This window comes from Emydura macquarii, unplaced genomic scaffold (assembly GCF_026122565.2).
Source record: "Emydura macquarii macquarii isolate MOO-44397 ecotype Brisbane River unplaced genomic scaffold, CSIRO-AGI_Emac_v2 contig_3062, whole genome shotgun sequence".
NCBI classification, from domain to species: Eukaryota; Metazoa; Chordata; order Testudines; family Chelidae; genus Emydura; species Emydura macquarii.
In genome coordinates, this window is record NW_027133199.1 from 3714932 (window position 1) to 3735134 (window position 20203).

Sequence of the window (20203 nt, forward strand, 5' to 3'; positions counted from 1 at the left end):
ATTGTCTGTAAATTTTGCCACCTCCACGTTTACCCCTTTTTCCAGGTCATTTATGAATATGTTGAACAGCACTGGTCCCAGTTCAGATCCTCAGGGGCACCCATTATTTACTTCTCTCCATTCTGAATACTCCACTTACTCCTACTCTTTGTTTCCTATCTTTTAACCAGTTACTGATCCATGAGAGGACCTTCCCTCTTATTCCATGACTGCATATTTTGCTTAAGAGCCTTTGATGTGGGGCCTTGTCAGAGGCTTTCTGGAAGTCTAAGTACTCTATATCCACTAAATCATTTTTGTTCACATTTGATGACCCCCTGAAAGAATTCTAATAGATTGGTGAGGCATGATTTCCCTTTACAAAAGCCATTTTGACTCTTTCCCCTACAGATCATATTTATCTATATGTCTGATTATTCTGTTCTTTACTATAGTTTCAACCAATTTGCCTTGTACTCATGTTAGGCTTACTGATCTGTAATTACCAGAGTCTCCTCTGGAGCCTTCTTTAAAATCAGTGTAACATTAGCTATTTTCCGTCATTTGGTGCAGAGGCCACCATACCATAGTTAGTAGTTCTGCAATTTCATATTTGGGTTCCTTCAGAACTCTTGGGTGAGTTTGGTGCTGGTGATTTATTACTGTTCAGTCTCTCATTTTGTTCTAAACTTCTTTTATTGACACCTCAGATTTGTCAGTTAAGAAGAATGGCTCAGGTGTGGGAATCTCCCTAATATCCTCTGCAGTGAAGACCAATGCAAGAAATTCATTTAGCTTCTCCAGAATGGCCTCATGTTCCTGGAGTGCTCCTCTAGCACCTTGATCATCCAAAGGCCCCCAGGTTTTTTGGCCGGCTTCCTGCTTCTAATATACTTAAATAAAATTCTGCTATTAGTTTTTGTGTCTTTTAATAGTTGCTCATCAAAATCTTTTTTGGCCTGCCTAATTATACTTGACTTGCCAGAGTTTATGCTCCTTTCTATTTTATTCAATAGGATTTGCTTTCCGATTTTAAAATTGGATGTAGGGGTGAAAGACTATAATTTAGACAGTCCTTTTAGCTGTTCGGATCCAAGTCAGAAAATGTTGCAATATTCGTACCAAAATCCTCATTTCATTAAATAGGTTAAGTGTGGGAAAAATCGCTGACACAAAATATGGACATAACTTTCTAAAATCTGTGCATTCTCTGTGACAGGCAAGAATAATCACTATGCTCTTCTCTGCATATTAGATGACACTATAGATGTGGAAAGTAGCAATTAACTATTCTTCACAGAGAGAAACATTCTCCACTTAATCTCCTCTTGAGAACTCAAATATTTAAAATATTCTTCTGAAGTCTGGGACTCAAATGCCAAACATTTTCAGGTATATTTAAGCCATTTGTAAATTGCTTCCAGTTCTTAGTAGCTAAAATAGGCTGTAGTTGCTTTGTTTGTTCTATTTGGAATAAACACTAGTCAGACTACTGTGAAGTAGCATTGACTTCTTTTCCCAATTCAAGAAGTCTCCAGAATATAAGTAAGCAGTCACACGTTTCAACAACTAATACAGTTGGCAAAACTCAACTCTTCAGGTAAATAGAGTTTTAGATGAAGGACAGCAGTAGCTGTGGAATCCTAGGATCAGAGTGTGGTGGCAGGCTTAAAGGGATAGAACCCAGGGGTTAAAAATAGCTATTAGCTTTCCTTTGCAGTACAAATGATTTTAAGGAGCGATGTTCATGTGGTCCCCTCAAAGCTGTCAGGCCAAACATTCTCCAACATAAAACTCCAGGAGATTTAATCAAACTGAGTAATTGGATTCTATATTTATTAATCTTCCCTTGCTCGCCCCATAACAGAAATCCTGGAAACTTTTTCTGTACTGGAATTTTTTTTTTTTTTTCTTCTTTCAAAAGTCTCAGCTGAGCCTCTTATAAACCTTCTGATTTTGAGAGGTTGCCTCAGTGATATCTGCTACAGACTGTGTGTGTATCTCATTAAACAACTCACATTAAAATACAACTCTGACTTTCCAATTGGATCTATGTATAGTATTCTGGTTTCATAAGGAAAAAGCATTTTGTCCCTGTTGTGTTTGGGGTGGGGTGGAAGGCACAGCATAATTCAAATTTTATTTAAAAATATTAAATAGATTTCATTTGAGCTCAGTCAAGCTGTGACTTATGGTACTTCTGCAACCATAGCGTGTTTATTGGTTCAGCTTTATATGGAGTATACTGTCCCTTGCAGAGAAATAGCAAATACAGGGGAGGAATTCTGAGATCATAACGTGGTTGCCAAAAAGGCAACTGTTTGAAGTAATTAAAAACCAATACTAGTAGGGCTCTGCTGTGTCACTTCCAATTATCTGCATTCACGTTGCCATAGGTACAAGTTAGAGTATGAAAGCACAACTCCCTCCTGTTCTCAGTTTACTTACAATGTACTGGAACATTTTTTGAGAGGATAGGGGGAAGCTGGAAATCTGACACTTAAGGTGAAACAACCTGTGTTATACATATGTTTAAAAATAATCTCTTTAAATGTTTTAAAGAACTAGTCCAGTACACCTTGGACATGTGAATCATGAAATACCAACAAGTTCAGAGACTGCAGCAGGTTAAAACAGGCAATCCTGTACAGCATCCTGAGTTGAACCCTTGCCCTTAATCTGTTGTAAATCCCTACCAGATGGTGGCCTAGAGAAAATTTCAGATAGCCAGACAAAATATACAGTGATCAATAATTAGTGCTGCAAACAATATGGTTTAGTTTAAGTTTAAAATGTCTTACTAAAAATGATTGAATGTAATTTCTGTATAGATTACTCTTTCAAGTGCATCCGACTCAACAGTGTTTGTATTATGTATGCAAATTTATTGCAGATTTCTGAGCAAAGATTTCTCTGAAGGCAACTTCTTTTGATTCTTGTTACAAATTCGTAACAAATCAGAATTTTCTATGTAGTGAAGAAAATCACCACATCCCTGAAAAGGTTATTTTCAAAGGAAAAACCTTTTATTCCATGTGTCCCCATTACCCTGACAATCAACATAATGGCTTTTGTTTTTTGAATGATTTGCTTTCTGGCTATGCTTTTTTTAAAAAAATGTTTGTCTGTGTGGATTATTATGTAGATAGATCATTTGAGTGTAGTTAAATGTTCATTGAACAGGAGTGTGTCTACTGGCTAATAAATTATATTTTGTCTCTTCAGGGGCCCAATGGGATTTGCTCATGAGAAGAGGGATCTATTAAATTGTATGTCCCCATTACTGCTGCTCATTCATCCAGCTACTCTTCCTGTATCACATCTCAACATTCCTATGAATTGCATTGCCTTTTGCAACTGAAAACCTATTCTGCCCACTCTCTCTGATAATGTTCTCCCTCCTAATAGCATTCACACAGATCCCTATCACACAAAGTTGCTGGTTTTCCCATCTTCTGTTCCACACTGCATCTCAATCCCATTTTCCCCCCAGCCCAGCTGTGCTCCTGATATTCCTATACTCTTTTGACAACTCTGCTCTTATTCTGCTACAAAGATAGCAGTACAACACTGTGGAAGCTTGCTGTGTTTTATAAGCACTTACCTTACACTTATCCTGTGGTTCATTTTACGTGTTGCGTCTACTGTAAAAGATAGCCACATTTTGGGACTTGGGGATACCTCTGATGGAGCAGTAGCAAGAAAGTGGGTCTCTTGCCATCACTCTCTACTCCTGGTGGTGAAGAATAGGGAGTGAGACTGGATGGTAGATATGGAGAGGAGGGGCAGCGGCAGTCTGGGAGTCAGGAGATAGTTGTTCAGTTGAGTGAGTAGAAAGGAAGAAATCCTTGAAATTTTAGTAGCTCCATTCTGTGGTGAACTAACAGTGTTTGAGTGGGTTTAAAATCTGGCAATTGTGAGTTCCCATCCTTAATACAAATAAACTCCACTGAGCATTGGATCCATTTGGTGATGTTTGTGGGAGTTTCCAGGATCCCCTAGGGCAGCACAATGTTGTTTTTGTGTGTGTTTTCCTATTAAACATTCTAATTGTTGTGGCACAGGAGGCATGTTTTCCTACAACTTGCATGAGTTTATTATTTAACAGCATTTTAAATATGTGAATATGAAAAGTTATAAGGCTATTTGCAAGTGTCAACTGGCTAACTGCTGATTTTTTTTTTTTTTATGCCCATTAGAGCCACCCTTCCAGCAGCCCTCACTTATTTAGTTTCAGTCAAAGCTTCCTTGCCCTCAGTTGCTAATTCAGAACTGAGAACTCTGAAACACATTACTAGAGGAACCAGCTATACAGAGTAGTCAAGTGCGGCTTCCATGCTGGTAGGCTCCTCTCCTTCACGGAATGGCAATTTACTAAGCAGGATGAACCTCTTCCTTTTCTGCAAGAAGCTCAACAAATTACAAACTGTGCTGTCTGTTGGTACCCTTGGATAACCTTGGACATTCTTCCTGAGGGAGAACTAGGAGGTGTGGTCTTGGATTTCAGCCTTTCAGGACATGTACCCAAAAGTTATGTCTGCAGACATCAGTTTTGTAGCGTCCTTTGATAGTGAGGAATGATTTGCCACGTTTTTTCCTTTTCTGTCCAAGTTGTGATTATGTCACCAAGGGTACGTGCTCTGACACACAAGGCTTGTATATCTTGCTATTAAGTAATTATTTCATGTAGGTGAACTGCTGCTTCACTGTGACTGAACAGGCGGCTTTTCCTCCTTTTTTTGTACCTTTGAGCGGTACAGATAGCACGTCTGACTTTCAAAACTTCTAGGTTCTTCTGTGCAGGAGAAATGTAATGCCCAGATTACACTTAAGTAAGGCGTGTCATAGTTCTTTGGGGGGAGGGACAAAAGATTGGTAACAGAATGACCTGGTTGCTAAGGAAACTAGTTAACCTTGAAAATGAAGCTAGTAACTGCATGGAAAGATACCTTGCCAAAATATAAAGGGAGGGGACTACTTCAAGAAAGGCCCCTAATTCCATCATCTTAGTCTGCCTAAAGGAGAGCCTGTGATAATAGGAGTACGCCCTATTACCTGCCCTGGAGTCCCTAACCACTGGAGTTTTGAGCATGGGGAGGAATAGGCTTGGCCATGTAACCCCCTACTGGAATGTTGATTCTTCATGCACAGGCCAGAAGGCTACAAGGAACATTAAGCTGAGAGGAAAGAGGGAACGCTTGGTCCCTGTCTGGATCCCTGCCTCAGCTCTGGTACTTGCCATGTTGGATGGACTGCCTGCCTGGTAGTCTGCCTTGGAAGGGGGCTGAATCTTTCAGGCTTGCTCCTTGTTCTTGGGGAGGGTGAGGATTCCCTGGGGTAAGAAAGGCAGAAGGGACCAGTCCCACTCTGCTAGCTCTGTAGCAGCTGGTGTGCTGGGTCCTTCTGCCATTGCCCCTGCCACCAGTTGTCTGTCCATGAGGTAGCAGAAAACTAGATCTGATTGGGGATGCTGGAATAAAGAGTTAGGCTGGGTGCTGAAAACCAAGCAGTTGGCCAGGGAGCAAAACTGTCTGGCCATGATGTGGCAACAAGGAGTAGTAACCTAGATTGCAGACTGAATGGGCCTCTTCACTCAGGGTCAGATCCCACTCCTACTGAAGTCAATGGAGAGATTCCAGCTGACTTCAGTTGGCTTTGGATCAGTCCCATAAAGTCAAAACAGACTTTAATAGATGACAAAACTGAACTTCCAGTTAGATTTTCTGTGAAATCACAAAAGACTTGTTGCTATCTCCAGTAAGTTTCATGCTTAGCACAGTACATTGACTAACCCTGCAAGTGTGTGTTAAAACTTGGGCCAGACACTTACAAGTTATGCTTTAAAAGAAACAGTGAGTTTGAAGCAGCAGCAACACATCATTTCACGCTAATAGCTACATTTTCCAAGTGTTGTGAAATTGCTTATTTTTAACACTAGATATAATCACATTGACACCAATCCAGAAAAGCACTTAAACATATGCTTAACTTTAAGCATATGAGTAATCCTATTGACTTTAGTTGAACTGTGAAATACCAGGACGTGTGTTGGAGTGAGAGCGAACAACTTTTTCATGATGTAGTTTTCCATCATTGTCTTAGAGTCCCAGAGTCAGCAAGGTACTTAGTCCTGCTTTGAGCAGGGGGTTGGACTAGATGACCTCCTGAAGTTCCTTCCAACTCTAATATTCTATGTAAATAGCCCCATTGAAGTCAAAGGTGCTACTCACTTGATTAAATTTAGGCATGTACTTAATTACTTTGTAGAATAAGGGCCTAATATTCTGTATTAAGCATAATGGGGCAAATGCATTTCTGTTGTAACTTCATAGACTTTACCGGAATGACACCAGGACTGAATTTGGCCCAAAGTAATTCATTTTTTAAAAAATGCTCCTCCTGTAGGCCTAAGAACAAAAATACTATCCCCAATCATTAGGGATCTACCATATTCACAACCATGAAAATCACGTCATGGACCGTGAAATATGGTCTTTGGCTGCTCTGAAGGCAGAGCAGAGAGCAGCGGCTGCTGGCCGGGCTCTCAGCTATGAAAGCAGTGCTGCGGCCAGCAGTAGCACAGAAGTAAGGGTAATACATACCATGCCACCCTTATTTCTCTGCTGCTGCTGGCAGCGGTGCTCCCTTCACATTGGGGTACTCGGGCAGGAGCCGCCACTCTCCCATCACCCCACTTCAGACAGCGCTGCCCCAGCAGCAGTGGAGAAATAAGGGTGGCAATACCACAACCCTCTAATAGGCTTGTAACCCCCTTTTGGGTGGGGGCCCCAGTTTGAGAACACTGTGGAGAAATCACACTCTTCATGGGTTGGTCACGGTATAAATGGTAAATTTCATGGACATCTGTGAAATTTTCTATTTATGCTGTGACCAACCCATGAAAAAAGTGTGGTATCTCTGCAATTTAAATAGACCCCTACCAATTGTATTGTCTCACCATTTTTTTTTTCTGTCACCTAGTCCTGTAAAACTTTCCTGGCAGTGGAATTGTTTTCCAGTTTGTTGTGCTGGTACTTAATATCCAGACAGTTTATTGCTAAGCCTCTATTCTCTTTTGCCATCCTTTTCTGTTGAATAATGCAAAGAATCAAACTTTACAATCTGAGTATTACAACTTTGAACAGATGTACCTAGAAACATCTATACAACACTCAAACCACGTGGAAAGCAGTGTTTATATGAAGCTCTACAAGAAGGTGCTAGTGTCAGTAAGATGGTAGCGTAATAAGTCAATAGTTCTGTCTGTTAGGGCAGATGGCATCTTGCATGTGTGTGAAATGCAGGAAAGAGACAGAGGAAAGCATTAACATAATTAGTATTGTAAGTGAGCCTTATAAAGTAAAGCTCTTTAACCTCAGTGATAAAACATGTTCTGTGGATGGATTACTGGTCATATGAAACAATGCAGACATCTGCTCAGTCATAGACTTAAAAACTAATCCAGTTAATTTGTAAATAGAGGTCATCATGCTTTTCACAATGCCTTCCTGTTAGTTTTATTTTGGAAATAAGAATTGGACTCGATACATATGTTCAATCAAGTTTGTGGAATCCTCAGGTTTTACTCTGTGGAAGTCTATAGTGTAAACTGTAGAAAGAAGATTGGTTACCTGGGAGGACTAAGTTGTCGAAAAGTGATGCTATTGCTCCTGAACTCACACTTAATATAATGTTTATTAACTTCTACATTTAATATCAGAGTTCATTATGACTGATGTTACTACTGTTGATATCCAGAACTTCTAAAATATTAAGTTAAATGGGAAGAATCCTAGACTGATAGCTAATTGTTTGCACAAATGCCTGACACCTGATCAGAGAGGCTGAGTAGTCTGTGCCACATCTGGAAACCTTCATATGCAGTGAATGCAAAGGTGACCAGGTTTCTAGGAAGGGGAGGAGAGGGAGGGGAAGCAGTAAAGTAGCTGTTGCATTGTTTGATGAATAGCTCAACACATGGAGTGAAATCTGAACTTCAGACCGTATTTAATGTCTAGTTTGTCTGATTCATTAAAGGGACATATTAATATGTACTAGTTAGCAATTAGTCATACATTAATCTTGATCATCATAAGGTTAAAGATAATTTGGTTCTGTTGGGCCTGTTTTGGAGTGTATGCAATAATTCATACAGTTTGAAAAACTGTACTCGCTCCATCTGTTTTTCATGGTATATTCTGATTAGTTCCATCAATCTTGACTGACAGCTCTAAGTAGCAATGAAGAGCTTGTGTCTAGCTCTGAATAAAACATCTGATTCAGAACCACAAATTCAGAACCTTTTCAAATTCATTAAAATAAGAAATAAGTTAGTTGACTCTTCTCTATTCTTTTTATTTTGTATTTTTCTTTAAACATATAGCTTTTGGCTAATTTCTATATTTAATTCCTTATTCCAAAAGGTAAAAGTGCCTACAAAGTTACCCTGGTTGTGAAACTTAATTTCCATTCCACAGGCTATTCCAGTGTTTTGAAATCCCCTATCATTCCAAATTGGAACAAAAAGTTGAAATTTCAGACAAAATGAAAATTCTGAAATATTTTGTGTCAGAAATATCAAGATGCAGTTTGATAAGGTCTTTTGTTTTCACTTTTATATTATGTACTGTTATATAATACAAATGTCAAAAGGGCTTCAGTTATTTTTTTTTTAATCAACATTTTTAGAGTTAATTCAGCATTTTCCAATGGAAAACTGTTCCACTGGGAAATTTTTGATCAGCTCTACTATGAGGTTCCCTTGAGTTAAGTTCTGGTAGTATTTTATTAGCTGCTGATGTAAAAGCATTAGCCTTAAGCGGGGTTCTTATCTGTTATTCAATCCAGTGACCTTTGTTAGTTTCAACATACGTTTTAAAAAATGTAATTTTTCAGTTACAAGTAGCACAGCCATTGCTTGCTTGAGACTTTTTTGTTGCAAGTATAAAAAACCATGCTATTTGTGTGTTTTCCTGTAGAGTGTAACAACTTTTTTAGGCCCAAACTTCTCTGTGTTCAGAATACAAGATCAGATAGTCCTTGTGAAAAGCCTGCATCTCCCATTATTGGTTATTCCCAAGAAACCTTTGTTGTATTCAGAGAGCTTTTCTGATCTTGTGCGAGATCTTGATTGTACCTTGTATAAGGGGAAGGCTCGTCCATATAAATAAATGGTAGTTGCAGTTTCCTCACTTGGTACATCTACCTTGGTGTGCTAGAAACAGCCATTGCTACCTTGCTCATTGCTTGTGTTGAAGCAGTTTTCTGTGAGTAACATTCATTTCATTTTTCCCCATAAATCAAGCAGGTATATATATTCCTCTGCTTTTAGATTTCTTATTTTGTAGGAGCCAGTGAAGGTTTGTTTTGGATTTTTTTTGTTTGGGTTTTTTTGTTTTTTGTTTCCCTCCTTCCACCCCCAGGATTTTTGCTGTAAAAACTGGAGAGGAAGTGGAGGCCACAGGAACCCCTCCTAACTCACTCAGCACATTACAGCACCTCTAAAAACACATTTTTAGTGACTTTTTTTTTAGTTAATTTTGTTTTTGTTTTCAAAAAGTGATGGATTAAGAGGTCTGAGCTCTGAAGTCCCTTCTTGAACTACAGAATAGAAGCAACACAGATAATACAATGCAATCTTTCTTTTATCTGTCTGACCTGGAGGGACCAATGATAAGGGTGAGAATATTAGTTTCCAAGAGACCTTAGCCTTCAAAATGTGCCAAAATCAATACATTGCCACATGGTCACTAGGAATTGGATTAACTCCCCCAACTCTACTTCACGTAGGCTATTGAATGGCCATCAATTAACTATAATCAGTCACTGCCGTCTGCTCTGGGTTTAAACTGGTAATGTTGGGTTGGAAAAGTTCTGGAGTCAGCTCTGGTATGACATCTACTGGCTCCAGATGGAGCACTGTTTGCTTGAGATGTAGAAAAGTGGGGGCAGTAGTGGAAATCTGGGGGCCTTCTTCCCTTCAGCAAGTTTGCAAGTGCAGTGATCCCACCCCGGCACACTCTTCTCTCCTTTTTCCCCCCCCAGTTACACTGAATATCCACACAGGAACATTTGAGCACCAGTTATACAGTTCCAGGGTATATATATTATATACACTTCAGAGGATTGTTACGATAAAAAAAATTAATTGCTGAGTAGGTGGTTTCTTCCAACAAAGATATGGTAGACCTGGCATAAACTCTGAAATCAATATGCCTAGTAGGTAATCTAGTATCCAATTATCATTTCACTAACTCCTACGGTACATGAAATCTCCTCAGAAATACAACTTCACTGCTTTTCAGTATGAGCTCATTAACTTAGTTATCTTTTCAACATTCTCATAAAATGTACAAGTGACTTTAAAAATGTAGTATTCTACCATAGTTATAGAAACTTGGGTACATTTGTCTGTCATCTTCCCTTCTCAGTTTCATCCCATCTAACCAGCAATATAATTTACTAACATTTTCTAATTTGTTATCTAAAATTCTGGAATATTCTTCCTTATTTTCAGATCTCATCAAAAAGCTAGCACAGCAGAAGTTTGGAAATGCGCAGGGTGATTATCAAAAGGTAATTTGTCTACACATGGTAATGGAAGTGTTTGTATTTATCATATAGTTGAAACATTAAAGCTTTCTTCCTTAAAGAAGAATAATTTACACTAACAACAATTGGATATATGATTGACATCTGACAATAACTATTTTCATGATTTCAAATAAAATACCATGTAAAAATCTTTTTTGAAAAATGCTAAGAAAATTTTTGTAAAAAAAAGCATTCATGAAATGTATCTAACCCTTTTGCAAAACAAATATTTGAAGCCAGAATGTTTATGGGGAAAAAAGGGGAGATTTTTACTAGTTATGAACAAGGAATTCCTGCAGGTCTTCACATAATAGAATCATTTTTAATCCTATAATAATGCTTATTTTTTAGGATACACAATGATTGCATGTAATATTTATTACAAAGTATGTTTTACATTTGTCTTTTTCTATTTGTTGTATTTTTGATGTCATGGGAGATCCAAAAACTGACTTAGAATTACTCAGGCGATTTTAAACCCTCTTTTATCTTAGCAGCAGTTTTCACTAGCACTCCAGCTATAATAATGTGACTGTATCTGTCACACAGACACTAAGTTCTGTGTTTGTGTTAAGCAAAAGTATTTGCTTTTATCCAAAATTGCTCAGTTCCTAGGCTGCTTCCACTTAGTAACCCCAGACAGCTGAGTTTCCAAATTCCACTGATCCATATTTTCATTTAAAGTGATACAGAAACATGTTTTCCTTACCTTCTCCCTAGGACATGGTTACCCTAAAATAGTGTGCATTCTCAAGGTATCCAGCAACAACTGGATACAACCCAATTTTGATGTGCTACTAATTCGTTTCTTTGGGCCATACTCAAGCACAGTGGGCCATGGTTCAAGCACTGTGGTGGGTTAAATTCGTGCAGTAAGGACCTTAAGTGGGCCCAAATTGGTGACATGATACTTTGTACCATCTTCTAGGTTATAGGTTCCTGTAGCATGCTGTGGATGGTACTGTATGTGCTCAGGAAAATGAATCTGGTCATTAGACTCATGCCTGCTGCCCTGAGGCCTTTCTGATACTGAGCCTCTTACTCCAATAGCCTGATATCTTTTGCATAGTATCCAGATGCTTGGAACTTGTCTTAAGGCTGGACCAAGTTCCTCTCAATCTCACAAATTCTTTTGTGAGGTTTTGTGGTGATGAAGCATTACAGGCTGCAGGGCCAACCAAAATACCATGCATACATATAAGGAAGCTGAAGGGCTGGATTTCATGGACTGACAGACCCCTTTGAGCAAGGCCTTTAGATAGTTGATGACATCACTTCCTACTACTTCAGAAACTGGGATAGAATTCACAAGAAACTGGAAACCATTGTCAGCTGTAATCCTGTATAGTAAGTCCACCTAACAAACTCATTTTTAAAGTGGTTGTCCTTGCACCCTCCTCGGCTACTTCAGGTATTTTAGAATGTAAATTACCTTCTGCTAGGATAAACCAAAAATTGACTGGAGCTACAGTTATGTCCCCATAGTTACCCAACTGATCATGCTGCCATGATGTTTAGGGTTTTTTGTGAGACAGATGAGTTTGCTTTTAACTTTCAAAATCAGATTTTGGTACTCATTTACAACAGAGAATACAATTTTTTAAATTAAAATATATCCAGTGCTTTTACCACCCTAGACAAATTGTAGCTAAAATTGGATGACATTTCCTGTAAGAGTTTCTGGAGGTACATATAATAAATATTCATATCTCTCAATTTGGGTTTATGGGCATCTTAATTGGAGCTGGAGCAGGAAACTGCTTTCACGTCCCACAAAAGTTTTTGAGATTTTGAAAATGTTCATGTTCCATAATGTGATGAAACAGATTTTTGAATTTTTTTTTTCTCATGAAAACCAGACACACACCCTCCCCTGATTGGCCAGTATAACTTGGTGGTTAGGGCATTCGGGTGGAATGTGGAAGAATGAAGGGTAGGGACTTGAACTTGGGTCTCCCACATTTCAGGTGTGTGCCCTAAATGCTCAGCTGTTGCTTATTCTGAGGTAGGTGTTTCTCTCAATTTGAGAACTCTCCCATCAAATCTGGACATTGCTATAAAGTTTCTGTTTCAATGAACTGACATTTATGATGCAAAATGATTAAGTATAGGGTCAGGAATTTTTCAAGTCTTTGGATGGTTTGGAAATGTTTTCTTTTCAGTGACTTCTGCACTTTCAGTATAGCAATTCACAACTGATGTGTTGCTTTTATTTACTAACTTATAAGGAAAAACTATGAGGTGTGAATTGCCATATGAAGATGCAGAAAAACATTTAACGTTTAAGAAATTGTGTTTAATCAATGCATAAACTCTGAAAATAAGATGAAAGAGTAGCTTCTTAAACTCCTGTGACTGAATTTTTTTCCCATTTTCTCAAAAGGCAAATGGGGAAGCAGAAACCCTTATGAACCTGTTAAAATAGATGTCCCCCTTCTGTCCCCTCTTCTCCGTACCCCTTTCCACTCTTGTAGATTTTAAGTTTCCCACAAACTTTTAAAGTGCAGATCAATTTCGATATAATGTGCCAGGGCACGAAAACTGCTATTGGAACTGCTTCTCCTGGTGGCAAAACAATTAGTAACTTCAAAAATAATAGAGGAACAGCTCTGATAGCTGGAATTCTTTGAGAAATTGCAAACTAACACAATAACTGAGCCTCCTCTTCTCTTCTCTGAAATGTCTTGGGAAATATAAATAACTGATGGTCCATACAAAAATGACTGGTCTGTTTTCACTTTAAGATTGAGAGCTATTTATGGTGGTAGATAAAGAAATCCTGAATCCTTTTAACTTACCAAGGCAATCAGAAATCCTCTACTACATGATATATTTTCTTTAAATAATTAACTTGGCTTAACTATTTACTGCTTCTATAAAATTTTTATTTTACTGGCTTTTATTTTTTTATTTTGGGTATTTTAATTGTTTCAGTTATGGTTAATTATTCATTACTCACATGATTTGTTTTTGTGCATGCTGCCTGTGCATTATACGCATTCTCCATCTTCTTTGACTTCCGCAGCCAGAAAATGTTGTCCTGACTCTTCAGGTAATCATGACTTCCATTGTATCTGGTAGATGTGCTCTGTGCCTTTGTCAGGTGTTTTGTTTTGTTTTTTTCAAAGCAGCAGTGACTATATCCATTACTTCTATTAAAACATGCACTGCTATTTGTCATGTCATTCTAAATGGAGGTGTTGATGTTTGTCATTTAAACCACTTTTGATTTAGTTACATTCCAGATTGTTCAAGTAACCCACTAAAACATATTTCTATTCATTTTTAGTTACTTTGTAATCTTTTCTGATTTTCTTTTAAACAAATTTTGACTAAGTATTTCACTTCTAAAATCCAATCAAAATTATTTTCCAAAACATTAGTTGTTTTTTTTCACAAATCAGGAGTAGCCATTCTAAACCATCACTAATCTCCTAGGGTTTATCCTAGGATTGGCAGTTAGGTCAGAGATTACAAACATGTTAATGGTAATGGGTTACTATTGACACTGTATTTGGAGCAATTTTTGTTCAAGAACTGGGGAGATTGGAGAAAGGTTCAGTATGACTAGAACTGAAGCATGATGATGGATAACTAGTGAAAAATTGACTTATAACTTGTATTGGGTGAAAATATCCAACATGTATTCCATCTTGTTACTGCCAAGATACTACTGCTTACAGATTGTATACAAGAAGTAGAGGATGCGCCAAAGTAGTAAGCGTAATAAATATAGTATATAATATATATATTCTGTATAATTATAGTACCCTTAACACACAGACTTCTCCAAGTGACTTTAATAGTCTTTTAGGGCAGGGTATCTCAACCCATGGCTCAGGACCCAAAATTGGGTTGTCAGAATGTTTCAAAGGGGTTCATGGCAGCTCCTATGGCTTGTGTCCCACTGGGCTGGCTGGGCTCACCTCCATGCTTCAGGCACTGCAACCTCTGGAGTCCCAGCACCACTCAGGTTTGGCCCAACCATCATAATGACAGGAGTCTGGGTAGGCCAAATCTGAGTGAGTGGCACTGCAACCCCATAAGCCAGGTCACAACTCCCTTTACACCAGTTTGGACCTGGGGGGCGGGGGGGACACGGGACATGGGTCTAAACCTGAGCAGCGCTGCAACCCCCGAGATTGCAAAGCCAGGAGCAGAGAGCCACGCCTCACAGCACAGGAGCTGCGGGAGCCACCACTGTGGGGTGAATGCCAGGCAGGACCCAACTCCCCCGGGACACAGGACCCAACTGAAACCACCCTAGGACCGTCACCCCCCCCCCCCCCCCAACTATTTACTGGGTCACAATAGGACATAAACATTTACAAATGGATCCTGAACCCAAAAAGGTTGAGAGCCACTACTTTAGGGTATGTCTACACAGCACAGAAAAACCTGTGGTTAGCCTCTCTGGGAGGGTCCCAGAGCCCGTAGTCTACACAGCGATGGAACAGCCCCACAGCCTGAGTCCTGTGAGCCTGAGTCAGCTGACACGGGCCAGCCACAGATTTTTCATTGCTGTGTAGATATACCCTTAGCAGGAGGTTTGCAAAGGCACCAAGGACAGTTAAGCTTCCACCTCAGTGATTAAAAGGGAGTTTGTGCCTTTGAAAATCTATCCTTTTAGATGCTAGTTTATTTGTTGCCAGCTTAGCATAGCAGTGTACATGACTCTCTGATCAAGAGTCTATACTTCAGAGCTTAAAAATCCATTCCTTGATGTTTTTTGTCTTTCAGCTATTTTTACATTTTGTTTTGACGATGGCACTGTCCTTCATAATTTAATATTTCTCTTCAGTTTTTGTAATCAGGCCTTCCACTCATAACAGACATCTATTTTTTAAGAACAAAAATCAATAATTTTCCACTACAATACAGTATGTTGATTGTTGATATTTTCAGATACCTTTTTGGAGCAGCTGTGAGAGACAGTAGATCAAATTGTGGGCCTGCTAATCCAGTATGCCCAGTTTTAATCCATTATAATGCAAGTTGCATCAATATCATGAGCTTGTTTAGTTGTTAAATATGCTACTTAAAGCCAATTCTTGATAGGTTAGTAATCAACATTTACAATGTTTTATCTGTTTCCGATAAAAATGTTGAGAGATATATATTGATGACTTAGAAAACATTGAGTCCAAACACCACAGTAACTAATGACTCTTGTAGCTTTAATTTTTATTTTTAAGCAGTGACTGTCTGTGAATCTCAACAACGGTGTAATATCTGCTGTTAGTTATTTTTGTCTGAATTGCAGGCAATCTACTATGAAATCGGTTTTATAGTGTCTGCTGCCTTGGGATTGCTATTTGTTCTTTTCCTGCCTCTTGTGGGACTGTGCTTCTGTATGTGTCGTTGCTGTGACAACTGTGGTGGAGAAATGCACCAAAGACAGAAGAAAAATGCTGACTGTCGGAGGGGCTGCTTTGCAACATTTCTTTTTGTTGCTTCTTTAATTATCAGGCAAGTATAGTAAAGAGTATGATGCTAATTTTGCACAATACTAATCTTGCATTACTATACAACAAGGAATATTAAGTCTAGTTTATCATCTGTAGATGCTGAAGTTTTATTAGCCTAAAAGTAATATATTCACTTTTGCTTTAAAAAAAAAAAAAAAAAAAAAAAGATATTTTACAACTCAATACAATAGTGCTAATATCGTTAATGACATGTTAGTGAGTGAATCCAGTTTTTGAGGGGTTTAAGGTGTGAAACATTGTTGGAATTTGGAACATGAGACCTTTTCCTGGGAGATCACTTTTTGTTTTTAAATCAATAATCCAAATGGCCATTTAAAAGTTGATAACTCATGAACAAAAGATTATCTGTCTTGTACTCAGCTGACATTTGATTGAGATTGAGAGGCGATTTTAACACATTTTGTTTGTAGTCGAGTGGTGGTCAGAAGTGATTCTGTGTTTGTCGTCCCTCAGACTTTCTTCAGTGATTTGTCAAAGCTCACTAGATAATAAGTAGAATTTTCCTGTTTCATGTTATGTATCTATCTGTTTGGGTGAATATTTGAGTGCACAGTGTGTTTAAAGATTCACATCTGTTCTCCACCCTCCTCTTGGAAAGCTAAACAGAAAAAGATCCCATTTGAATTTACAAAGTACCTTTTTTGTTGGGTTGCAATTGCTGACCTCTTTGCTTTGTGAGAGCAACACTCCAAGGATATAAAAACAACCTCTTCCAAAGAACAAAGATGTCATTGTAAACTCAGTCATGTGAGTTACACACTAATTTTGTATTTTCATTTGGATGACAGTTATGAGGTATTTTTCTTTTTCTGTTGGTCAAAATAAAGCAGATAATCTGTTTTCTTTCACTGTGGAAAATAATATTCAGAATCATCGCTCTCCTTGTGGATGTGAAAGAAACAATGCATACATTGGCCAGAAATGCAACCAGATTATTTTGAATGGTCACCTTTTAAAGTTGCTTAATGTATTTTTCATGTCTGTCTAGTTTTGTTTTTGTTTTTTTGTTTTAATTATTTGATGGAGATGCTATCATCTCTGCTTGAGTGTTGACTGATGTGGTTAGTGAGGATGTTCGGGGAGTGGTGGGCTGCAAATGGAATTAAACCCAGGACCGTTCAGTTAGTAAAGACAAGTGAGGAAATGCTGGTGCCATTGTCGCTAATGCATGCTGAAATCTGGGCTGCCATATTTTCATTACTATTATCACCAGTGAGCTAGATTAAAGCTAGCATAGGTATGCCTTACCCGCACCACAATTACACCTTAATTTTCAGTGTAGACAGCCCTCAGTTACCATTAGTGGCTGCCTTTAAGAAGGCTTGACGCTTGTGTGTTTTTAAAGAAGCAATTGTTAAATCTTTGGTTAAAAATTATCTCTTGATATTGAACTCTCCAGTTGTCATCCTGTCCCAAATCCTTCTTTCTGCGAGGTGAAGGTTAGTGATGCAATTCTCGTAGAACAGCTCCAGCAGCATCTAGAGTGTTTATATCTTGGGGTACAGTAATAAACAACATCTCCAAAATCTGACCTCTTCTCTCTGCCCATGCTGCTAAGATTCTTCAAGTGCTTGCTCATGTCCCTTCCCAATTGCACCATCATGCACTGGTGCCAGAAATTTTTCCCCTAGTGGTAACCATAGAATAGAGCCAGTATCTTTTGTGTTAGTGATTTGATTTCCTAGCATGAGGATCCCATGTCCATGGTGTTCCTTTTACATCTGTCAGTTCCCTTTGATGTTGCTAGCCTTGAGCTGGTTTCCTCATTGCCCACTGCATGAAGTTACATCTTAAGACAATCCAGAAATTGCAGGTAGTGCAGAATGCAGGTGCCTGACTTTTTAAGCAACATTTCCCATAGAGGGGCAAGTTACACCCATGGTATGATCTGCCCTGGCTACCAGGTGATGCCTGTCTGAAATTTAAGGTGTTAATTTCTAACCTGCAAAATGGGCTTTTAGTTACCTTGTTTTTCGGTATATACAGATCTATCACATTGAGGTTAGAATTGTGCAGTTCTAATCACCAAATGTACTGATTGAAATTCCCTTCTGCCCCGCACCTTCTATTTTATTTATATTTATATTTTTCTCCCAGTGGCCCTGGTTCTGCAAAAGGGCATCCTTTTAAGGACGAGTAACTCCACTGAAGTTAATGAGACTCTGTGCTTTTAAGTACATTTAAAGTGTTTGGAAGATTGGGGCTGTAGTGAAAAAATTAGCAGTGGAAGTAATTCTAATTTAAAAACATGTATCATGTATAATTCCTTTTAATAATTTTATTTTAACAACTATTTTCTTGTAGATGTCAAGACTAATAGTTACTAATGAAAAAAAAGTTAGCCTTCATAAATCTTAGTTTTTTAAAAATAGCCAAGTATGCATAGTTTTTGTACATCTTGTATAATTTTTGTAAATTTCTGACAACTGCAGTGCTGCAAATTGTCTTGCTATTGTGTGTTTGCGCCTTTAGAAGGCTTCTGGGTTAAGGTGATTTCTTTATTAAATATGGAAAATTAGTGGGACCATATCAAAGCTTACAGCTAATGCTCCAGTGCCACCTAATGGTTAAAATAAGAATTTATTTTAGTAAATGGTAAAAGGAGACATTTCTTAGCCTATGTCTATACCGACGGCGGCACAGTCGGCACCGCCGGATCAATTCACCCGGATCGACTGAGCAGAAATGGAGACTCGCTCTATTGACCTGGAAGTCGACGCCACTAATCCACCCTCGCCAAAAAGAGTAACTCTGCGTTGACGGGAGGGCACTTCCCGTCAGCGCAGCGAAGTGGAGATGCTGCGGTAAGCAGAACTTAGGAAGTCGACAGGTGATATGCAAGCTACTCTATGTAGCTTGCGTATCTCCCGTCAACTGCCGCCAAATTTCACGGCAAGTGTAGACGTGGCCTTAATTTGTCTATAAAGGGACTCCGTTATCCAGATAAATGTTGATTACTTTGCTATGGTTTTTTGTTCTTAATTGGCAGAATGGGTATTTGCAGTAGTAAAGTAAATATTTCTTATCTTTCTGTTTATAGTATCGGTGTCCTTTGTGCTTATGCTGCCAACCAACACTTAACAAGTCAAGTCCGGGGAGCAAAGAACCTGATGCACAGTAATTTTAAAGACCTGAGAATTTTCCTCAACGACACTCCAGGGGTAAAGAGATGTTTTCTTTCTTTATGTGGTTGTGTATGTAAGATAAGCATTCTAGAAAAATAGCGTTTCTGTCTACTGATGCATGCAACAAAACGCATTTCCTCTATGGGTGCCCATCCATTGCTCTGGTTGCCAATCACACAAAATATAATGCACAATACGATACAAGATAAAGGGCTGCTCATACATTAATTAATATTCACCAAGTATTCTGTGGACCAGCATTCTTTGAACAAATAAAATGATCTGCAGTAATATGACACTCCTATTCCTTTTTTTCCTGTTGTTGCATTGTGCATTGCCAAAGAGGTAATTTTTAAGAGAAATAACCTGTTGTTTTGGTAGTACTTATAAAAGTATGTATGGGCAACTGCACCTTAAATCACTTTTCTTTATGCCAATATTCTCTAGAGTGAACTGTAGCCTTTTTTTATTTGTTTTTAAACACCTTTTATGCAGTTTTTATTATATATATTGAGGTGAGGCATACCAAATATGAAGAACACTGTCCTTAAAACACTTCCTTTTACACAGCAAAGCGTCCACCAAATACTTCCCTATATGACTTTCTCCGATGAAAGATAAATTCCTACTAGAGAACTTTATATGATAGTTTTTCCCTTCTGTGTGTGGTTAATTCATTGCAAGTTGAAAAACCATAGTGTCTAAACATTTTGGGTTTAAAAATCATGTGGAAAGCGCAAAAATAAATAAATAAATAAATAAATAAAATCCCATTTCTTACAGGTAGCTAAAGTTTTGACAGAGCCAGTTCAGGCAACACTGTCACATCTGTGGGTACAGTGACCACCTTCTGCCTTGGTCATAATAATCCCATTCTACCATAGAGTCTGAACTGCTTTTCTTTTGACTGGAGGCTTTGTGGTGATAATGTGAGAGTCTGGGGATTTAGGAGTCTCCTCCAAATTGCAGTCTTGGCTAGAGTATACTGTTGTTTGAAGGGAAATCTCTATCCACCAC

The 20203-nt window shown here is 38.4% G+C and overlaps 1 protein-coding gene across 9 annotated transcripts in view; it reads left to right on the forward strand.

Moving 5' to 3' along the window:
• The window catches only part of PROM1 (prominin 1), a 72429-nt gene that overhangs the window by 18583 nt on the left and 33643 nt on the right, over positions 1 to 20203 (forward strand). For 6 of the 9 annotated variants that reach the window (XM_067530300.1, XM_067530301.1, XM_067530306.1 and 3 more), the window contains exons 3-6: positions 10496 to 10554; positions 13598 to 13624; positions 15836 to 16041; positions 19102 to 19222. In XM_067530300.1, the coding sequence (XP_067386401.1) occupies positions 10496 to 10554; positions 13598 to 13624; positions 15836 to 16041; positions 19102 to 19222 (413 nt within the window). The remainder of the gene's footprint in view (positions 1 to 10495; positions 10555 to 13597; positions 13625 to 15835; positions 16042 to 19101; positions 19223 to 20203) is intronic. The other 3 variants (XM_067530303.1, XM_067530307.1, XM_067530302.1) reach the window with 1 other exon arrangement.